The sequence below is a fragment of the Chelonia mydas genome, chromosome 15 (assembly GCF_015237465.2).
Source record: "Chelonia mydas isolate rCheMyd1 chromosome 15, rCheMyd1.pri.v2, whole genome shotgun sequence".
Taxonomy (NCBI): Eukaryota; Metazoa; Chordata; order Testudines; family Cheloniidae; genus Chelonia; species Chelonia mydas.
Genome location: NC_057856.1, coordinates 32,755,080 through 32,764,254, shown reverse-complemented (window position 1 = coordinate 32,764,254; position 9,175 = coordinate 32,755,080). Strand labels below are relative to the sequence as shown.

Sequence of the window (9,175 nt, the reverse complement as noted above, 5' to 3'; positions counted from 1 at the left end):
TGGAGTGACTCACTGAGTTGGACAACAGCTTGTGGGGATTCCCATACATACAAGGTAAAATACCAAGCAAACTACCACCTGCCCTCAAACTTCTTTCTGGGGCAAAGTTATCAAGAGGGTGATGGCAGGCCAACTCCATAAGCAATGGGACCCTCCCTGGTAGTTTGGACCTCTGCCATTCTGGTTTCATAGTGCTGGAATGGCACAGAGATGGTATTCACAACACTAATGGATTACCTCAGGGCTCAGAAGTGAAATATACTTGCTGATGTTGCTGGACTTTCTCAACCATTGACACCATTTCATCATAAGGAAATGCCCTATGGGAACCCATAACAGGAATTTGCTTCAAGGTGATTCAGTCATTCAAATGATCCCAGAGCATGTGATGAACAGCTGATCCTCTTCCCCCACAGGCCGTTACCTGAAATGTACCACAGGTATCAAATTTTATTTTGCACTTATATGAAGCTGCTGGTAGAGACTGAGATGGTATGGGCTTCAGAAACAATTAGATGGTAAATTCTGGGTGACAGGCTCCATGGCTTTCTGTTTCTGTAAACTGCCTGGTATGCTTTCAGCTGCTGTAAAAACAAATGATGCCATCAATATATCGTTGGCATCTAGTTCTGTCTCCTTCTCAACAAATGTTTACATTATTTACCTTAGAAAGGGGATGAATAAGAAGGGACATTATAAAAGTATATAAAATATTTAATATATAGAGAAGTAGGTAATGAGAAGTTCTTTGAGTGCTTGCTCATGTCCACTCCACGTTAGATGTGCGTGTGCTGCATGCACCATCACCAGAGATTTTTTCCTTCAGTGGTCTCCGTGAGGCTGGTCCCGCACCCCCTTGGCTCCTTCTTACCACCCAGGACGGTTGATGAAACAACTTATCTTGCTTTGGCAAGGTGATCATTCAGTGGTTTTTCCTGTTGTTCTCTAGTTTAGTTACATTCAGTTTTAATTTCTAGTAGTAGTGTACATAGTGTAGATATTTTTAATTTATATAACTAGACCCCCTCTCTTAGCTTAGAGGGGTTCCTTTCACCCTTGGGGCGGGACATACCCCAGTCTCTGGACTTCAAACCTTGTGCCTCTTGTGCGAAGTCTATGCTGCTGAGAGACCCACACTGCAGCTGTCTGAAGTGCCCGGGAGAAGCTCACGTACAAGAGTGTTGCCAAATCTTCAGCAACTACAAGTCCTTGTACAAAAAAGGACAGGGAGGCTAGACTAAGCGCTGTCCTAATGGAAGCTGCTCTTAGGTCGGCATCAGAGTCAAGCCGGTCGGACTTGGCACTGAGCACCTCGGCTTTGGTACGAATCTTCCCTCAGGCACTGTGTTTCTTGGTACTGGAGAGAGGGAACAGTACGAAGAAAGAAACACAAGAAATAAGGGTCAGAGGGGGGCACTCCCCGGTACCAAGGAAGGACAAACAAGGGGAATACAGCAGAGTACAACCTGTGTTGGGCCACTCCTCCATTCCTGTTCTGCTAGTGCCACATTGACTCCTCCCTGCTTGCAGGTGCTGATAAGTCCACTGCAGGACCATCCTCCAACTCTGGGAAGACATCATGGAACAAGTAGGATCGCATTGCCTTCCACCCGGGAGGCCTTTGCAGCTGCCAGGGACCTGATGACATTCCTGGTTCCTCCGACCCCAATGGGACAACTACTGGCTCTGATGAGCATGAGCAGAAGGGAGCACATTGCCTCAAGCTGATACCCAGCACTGGGCCCTTCGGTGCTGACTAGAGGAAAAACAGCCCTTCTGTCATCAGTGAAATCTTCCCAGCTCTTCACCAGGGTCTCCTTAAGAGGACTAGTCCTCAGAGTTGGAGGTGGACCCCACCACACAACCAAGGGGTCGTCGCCAATACCCATCCTATGTTCCACTAGATCTTGGTGTGGGCCCTCCCCCTGGCACTGGCCCAGAGGTAAGTGGCCGATGCAGGTCCAGTGGCCAGTCGAATTTCCATGGGGTTTTAGCCCGATACCAGAACCACCACCCAGCTGTTTCTACTAGGTGATGTCCGAGAGGAGGGCTCCTCCACTGCACCGTCCAGCTGACCCAGTAGCAAGCCTGGTACTGACATGCAGGACTTAGGCCTACGTGATATCTTTGGGGCTGAAGAAGAGGAGGAAGGCCCCCCGCACTGGTACAGGCCTCTTCCTCCTCCTCCTACCCTGATGAAGCTGTCTCGGGACCAAGCAGCTTGGTGCCTCAGGACAACTTTAGAGCTCATCAGGAGCTATTCAAAAGGGTAGCTTCTAACCTGGGGCTAGAGGTGGAGGTTCTTAGAGTCCTCACATAGCCTTATTGACATTTTGGCTACAGTGGTCCTGTCAAAGGTGGCCTTACCCCTCAATGAGGTTGTTATGGGTCCAGTCAGGTCCCTATTGCAGACCCCATTCTCTCTCCCTCCCTCCCACCTCAAGGGCAGAGAAAAACTACTAAGTGTCTGCCAAGGGGTATGAATACCTGTACTTCCACCCTCCTCTCAGATCCCTTATCGTCACAGTGGCCAATGAGAGGGACAGCCATGGAGAGCTAGGTGTGACCCTGAAGCAAAAGGACTTAAAGAAGCCATACCTGTTCTGTAGGCAGATTGGGTTATAGCTTCGCATTTCCAACCAAGAAGCCTTGCTTGGGAGGTATGATTACAACATTTGGGACTTCATGGCAAAGTTTAAAGACTTACTGCCATAAGACTCCAGGCAAGAGTTTTCTGCCCTAATGGAGGAAGGGAAGACCATAGCCTGAGCCTCCCTCCAAGTGGCCCAGGATGCAGCTGATGTGGCAGCCAGAACAATGGCTTTGGCCATGGTTATGAGTAAATGTTACTGGCTCCAATCCTTGGGGTTGCCACCTGAGGTCCAACAGTTCACCCATGATCTTTCCTTTGAGGGTACCACCTCCTCCTTGGAGCAGATGGACTCAAAGCTCCATGGTCTGAAGGACCTCAGAGCTACCCTCACACCCCTGGATCTCTAATCTCTGGAACCTTTGAGGAAGCATATCAGGCCTCAACAGCCAACCCACTTCTTGGCTTCTCTGCCCTGCCAGGAGCTGTTTAAAAAACAGAGCAGGGGTTACAAGCACAGGCAACCGCTCCCCTCCACTTCAACCTCACTATTGGGTTCACACAGGTATCTGAGAGGCTCCAAACAAAATGTTTGAGGGTACACCCGAGAGCATTATTAATTCCTGCACTGGATCCTGCCCCATTTTTGTTTTCAGACCATTTTTCCTACGTCAGCCCAGTGTGGTCCCTCATCACCTCGGACTGCTGAATGCTGAGTACAGCAGAGGAAGGTTACACCCTTCAGGTTTCTTCCTCCCACCTGCCACCCTGTCCCTTGTCAGGGACCTTTCTCACAAGCAACTTCTAGTCCATGAGGCACAAGCCCTCCTTCAGGTTGGGACTGTGGAGGTGATGCCCCAGAATGGGAGAGGGGAGGAGATTTTACTCTCATTATTTCCTAATCCCGAAAGCCAGAGGGGCTCTCTGACCCATCCTAGACCTGCACTGCCTCAACAATTATTTCAAAAAACTGAGGTTCTGCATGGTTTCCCTGGTCTCTATTTCCTCTCTGGATACAGGAGACTGGTACACCACCCTCGACTTCAAAAATCCCTATTTCCACATCTCCATCTTCCAGGGCCACAGAAGGTTCCTCAGATTTATCATAAACCAGACTCATTACCAGTTCACTGTCCTGCCCTTGGACTGTCAGCAGGCCCTTGGGTTTTCACAAAATGCATGGACTTTGTGTTCATAGTTCTCGCTCCCCTTGACTGGTGGAGGGATTCCTGAGTGGTGGCTGCAGGTGTTCCCTTTGTCGCCTCCAAGCCTTCAGTATCCCAAATTTCAGATGCACCTGATCTAGGTTGGGGGACTCACCTTGGAATGCTGGGCCTGTTGGAATGCTTTCCTTGCACATAAACTTCAGCCCCAGAGGGCAGGGCTTGGGCTATCAGCCCTGCGTGGTGGGGCTCCAGCTTCTGTGGTTTATGTATTGCCCATGTCCTGGCTGTGACTTTTGCTAAAACTACCTCTGCTAAAATCTTAGCCTTGCTTATGATAGATAGCATCACACTAGGACTTCTGTTGTGTTAGTTATGGGAGTCAAAACCCAAACCTGATAACTGGATGTACAAAGAGGAATATCAAGTAAGATGGAGGTGATACTAGTGTATATGATGGTGAGGAAGCACTGCTGTGTTCATGCCTCACAAACGATATTGAAAAAAGTGGAAAGAGAATCTACAAAAAGGACTTGTCATCTGGACAATACTTCCCCTGAGAGACTAAGGCCTGGATGAGACCAGGAAATTAGGTCACTGTAACTACATTGTTCAAAAATCCACACCCCTGAGTGACAGGGTTAAATCAGCCTAACCCCTGCTGTAGACAGTGCTCGGCTGATGGGAGAATTCTCAGCTCCTGCATCTCAGGTAGGTGGAGTAGCTAAGCCAACAGGAGAGCCCCTCCCATTGGCAGAGGCCAGTTGGTGCCAATTTACTGAGGCGCTGGAGCGGCCTAGCTGCGGCGGTGCCAGCTGTAGCAGTTTACTGGTAGACAAGCCCTAAGTCTTGCATAGCCCTGTTGGTCCGAAGCTAGGAGAGAGAAGGCGGTTGAGGTAATGTCTCTGGGTGAGAGAGAGAGAAGCTTTCAAGCTATGCCCAGTTCTTCTTGAGGTCTGAGGTAATCAGAGCACCCTTCTCCACCCGAGGAAGAGTTCCCTGTAGCTGGAAAGCTTCTCTCTCTCTCTCACCAACAGAAGTTCGTCCAAAAAGGATATTACCTCAACCACCTTCTCTCGCCTGGGCGAGGTAGTTTAAGGGGGTTTAGGGAAGAGGTGACCGACGCAGTGCCTGTAAGTACCGTCAAAGAAAGAAGACAAGTCCTAAATCTTTGAAAGAGCAGCCGCTATCACCACAACCTACAAGGGCTGAAAAACCATCCGTCAACTTCAGCGTCGAGGATACAATTTGTGTCTAGCATCCGTGTGTCATTCGCCCCAGGACCAGCTCCAGGGCCGTAGTAAATGTCCCCTCGCTTGGCATCTTTGAGCCGAGTCGTCCCCAAACTATGCTCTTGTTCGCCCGCCCAAGGGGCGAGAGGCGCTGGCCGCGGCCGGTCCTGCTGCCTGACGAGTCTCTCGGCGGTACCGGCCGCGGCCAGCGGCGCCGGGCGGGAGTTCACCCAACCGGCGCCCGAGTTCGGGACGCGGCGCCGCCTGCCCGCGGCCGAGCCCCGCAGCATGACGCTGGTGCCGCGATGCCCTCGGGGGGTCGCGGTCGAGCGTGTGGAAGGGGCGGAGCGAGCCCAGGGTCCGGCGCGAGCCCAGCCCTGGGGGCGGGGCTGGGGCAGCGCGGGTCCCACAGCAGCCGGAGCCCGGATCATGGCGCCGGGGGCTGGGGAGCCGGAGTGGGAGCAGCCCGGCCCGGAGTACGGGGCGGCGGCGGCCCCCTGAGGAGGAGGAGCCGGAGCTCGAGCTCCATGGAGCAACAGGCGCCGCCGCCTGCCCCGCCGGGGGCCGCAACTGGGGGCTGGGCTCGTAAGCGGCAGCAGCGGCAGGACCTGGAGCCTCCCCGAGTAAGTTGTAGGCGGGCCGGGGCCGTGTGGCGGGGGTCCCGTGTTGGGAAGTGGAGGGCCCCGGCCAGGAGTAACTCCTCTGTCTCCTCAGCAGGCGGGAGCGGACCCCCCTGCCCCAGCCGCGCGCTCCTTTTCCCCCCCGCCGGCCGCCCCCGCCCACCCCCCCGCCACGCGCTCCTTTTCCCCCTCGCCGGCCGCCCCCCCCCAGTCGCGCGCTCCTTTTCCCCCTCACCGGCCGCCCCCGCCCCCAGTCGCGCGCTCCTTTTCCCCCTCACCGGCCGGGAGCGACCCCCCGCGCCCCCCCCCCAGTCGCGCGCTCCTTTTTCCCCTCACCGGCCGCCCCCGCCCCCCCCCCACCCCAGTCGCGCGCTCCTTTTCCCCCTCACCGGCCGCCTCCAGTCGCGCGCTCCTTTTCCCCCTCACTGGCCGCCCCCGCCCCCCCCAGTCGCGCGCTCCTTTTCCCCCTCACCGGCTGGGAGCCACCCCCGCCCCCCACCCCCGTCGCGCGCTCCTTTTCCCCCTCACCGGCCCCCCCCAGTCGCGCGCTCCTTTTCCCCCTCACTGGCCGCCCCCGCCCCCCCCAGTCGCGCGCTCCTTTTCCCCCTCACCGGCAGGGAGCGACCCCCCTCCTTATCTCCCTGGTTGATCAGCCCTGGTTCCCTGAAGCCCAGAGCTGGGACTGGGGAGGGAGGAACTTGGGGGAACAGAGGTGGGGAGGGGGCTGCAGAGTGATGGGTGCAGTTGTGGGCCTCCCGTTGTGGGCAGCGTGATAATAGGGGGTTTACTGTTCTTGCCCCATAACAGTTGGGTAGCAGGGAAATGGCTCATTTCCAGCTCCGCAGGCATACACAGTCACTGCTCTGGCTACAGATGTCGTTTTTATGCCCTTAGCACAGTATTAGGTGTGATGAAAAATACCTTGGATGGGTCTTGTCTACACTAGAAGTTCGAGCACGTGGGTAGAGCATGTTTACACTCAGCCACTTGTGCCAGTGTATTGTGTCCACACAGAATTAAGTAAAGTTGCATTGGCAAAAAATGTGTCTCAATGTTCTCCATGCTGCTTTGAGGCACGTGATCTTGTGGGAAAGTGCTATTGTGTATTGTGGGGCAATCACTGAGTGTTGTGGGATACCCACACCTGTCTTTGGGAATTGTGGGCACTTGAGTCAGGTCTCCACTACCGGTGGTTGATTTAGTGGGTCTAGTAAAGACCTGCCAAATTGACAGCAGATTGCTCTACAGTCAACCCCTGTACTCTACCCCTGACCAGAAGAGTAAGGTAAGTCGATTTCTCCTGTCAGCCCCCTGTGGTGTAGGCCCTGCAGTAACTCATGTCCACTCCAGCTACGTTATTCACATAGCTGGAGTTTTGTAGCATAGGTTTACTTACTGTGGTAGTGTAGACATAGCCTTGGAGTAAAATAATAATCCTTACTTCTTACCTCGTGCTTTTCATGAGTAGATCTCAAAGCAGACTGTCCAAATGTCCTTAACATGTTTTCTGTAGCAGTCGTGATTCTTGGTGATCCCACCTAGCCTTTATTTCCCTGGCAAGCTGGACAGAAGCATGGAAAGGTTTAACTATCACCTAAGCAGTTGCCAAATTAACATGGGGTGGCCTTCGGAGACTGAAGGGCAGATAGAGATGTCCCATGACAAGGCTCAATCTCAGCAAGGAAAATGTTCTCAAAGTTAGTGCTCTGTGCTGTGCAGTGCATAATATCTGTGAGATCATGTTGCCAGGATGGGTATGTGAGGAGTACAGGAGGCTGTCTGCTGAATTCAAATAGCTTGAAAGTAGTCTGGTTAACGGTGTCACTGCCAATACAGTTTGCGTGAGAGAAGCTTTGTAAACTTACTTTGACAGTGGGCAATAATGTGACTATTTCTATGGGATCATTAGTCCAGTAACCTGTGTTTCAATAGACTTGGATTAATAAATTTTAAGGGATATTGTATTGAAATATGTAAAATAGTGTATGTATGTGAGCAACAGTAAAATAACTGCTGATGTATTTCCAGATTGAGCAAAGGCGATTGCTTCTGTAGTATACATGGACTGCTGACTATATAAATACTCATTTTTTTAAATTGAGGTGGGGAGAGCCTTTCTGGCTATATGAATTACTCTCTTGCATTGCAGGCAGTTCTGTAATGCTGGAAAGCACAATAAAAATGCACCAACTTTCACACAGCATTTACTTCATTAACACAGTATGTCCAGCATCACAATAAAGAGGCAGTAACTTTTAAAAATACTTGGACTATACTAGCTATGGTATGCAGTTACTTATACAAAGTGCCATGTGCACACTGGATGCCAATGCATCACAGTTAACAAACAGTACATGTAATGAAAGCAGTTCCCTTTGTTCCCTGCGCTTTTGTCCATTGGAGTAGGGTACAGAGGGAACTAATGTAATAGGGGATGTATAATCCTTGTGAATAATCTGTAAGGGTTATACTTTGGTGTAGGGTGAATGCTGAAGTTATGTCCTTGGTGTCTCCTGGTCAACACTTGGTTCAAGAGCTGGGTCTGCTGCTTCAGTAGCCGCAGCGTGGCTCTCTGTACTTCTCTGTCCTTTCTGAACTACTCCAGCAGCTGTTCATGCCGGTCCCTTGCATTTCTCTTGGAGTCCTCCACATTCTTGGAGAACATGTCCTTTTTGTACTTCCAATTGGCCCTAGTAGTGCTTAACAAGTTTTAGTGAGGCTCTCCTCAAGATTCTTCCCATTAAAGTTGTGGATAAATGCATGGATGTGCTGTTGAGTAAAGGCAGATGATTTCATATGTATTGGAAGAAAGGATAGATAGGTGGATGCCTCCTATCATCTTTTCCTAGCCAATGTAAAAACACAGGCATGCATTTACTAAGAGTTACAGGAGCATATCAACCTACGTTATGATTAGGGCCTTACCAAATTCATGGTTCCCTTTGGTCAATTTCACGGCCACAGGGTCTTAAAATTGGTCAATTTCACGATTTCAGATGTTTACATCTGAAATTTCATGGTGGTGTAACTGTGGGGGTCCTGATCTAAAAGGGGATTGGGGGTGGGGCCCAATGCTGCTGTTTCAGGATTGCCAGACTCACTTCTGTGCTGTGGAGTTTCCTGCAGCTGGAAGAGGCTCTCAGAGGTGGAGACAGGTCCGATCTTCCCAGCCTGGCTCCTAGCTGCTAGTCAGGGCCAGTTGTGGATTAACACATAGGCCCGTGCCCAGGGGCCCTGGACAATTTGAAAAATGGGTGTCCAAGCCTTGGCAAGAGCCATGGGGTGGAAGCCCCAAGCCCCAGCAGGCGCTGCGGAGGCTGAAGCCCCAAGCCCAGACAGGATCCGGGAAAACCGAGAAGTCTGCTAAGATTCGTGATGTGACGGAGAGACTGCCGAGACTCATCAAGCCCTCGGATCGCTACCCCTTCCTGCTTCTCCACGTGGGCACCAATGATACTGCCAAGAATGACCTTGAGCGGATCACTGCAGACTACGTGGCTCTGGGAAGAAGGATAAAGGAGTTTGAGGCGCAAGTGGTGTTCTCGTCCATCCTCCCCGTGGAAGGAAAAG

The 9,175-nt window shown here is 51.9% G+C and overlaps 1 protein-coding gene across 2 annotated transcripts in view; it reads left to right on the top strand.

The window, feature by feature from the left end:
• The first annotated feature begins 5,364 nt into the window (after positions 1-5,364).
• The window catches only part of TTC28 (tetratricopeptide repeat domain 28), a 496,060-nt gene continuing 492,249 nt past the window's right edge, over positions 5,365-9,175 (top strand). For both annotated transcript variants that reach the window (XM_043529451.1, XM_037878986.2), the window contains exon 1: positions 5,365-5,608. In XM_043529451.1, the coding sequence (XP_043385386.1) occupies positions 5,513-5,608 (96 nt within the window). In that variant the 5' untranslated portion in view covers positions 5,365-5,512. The remainder of the gene's footprint in view (positions 5,609-9,175) is intronic.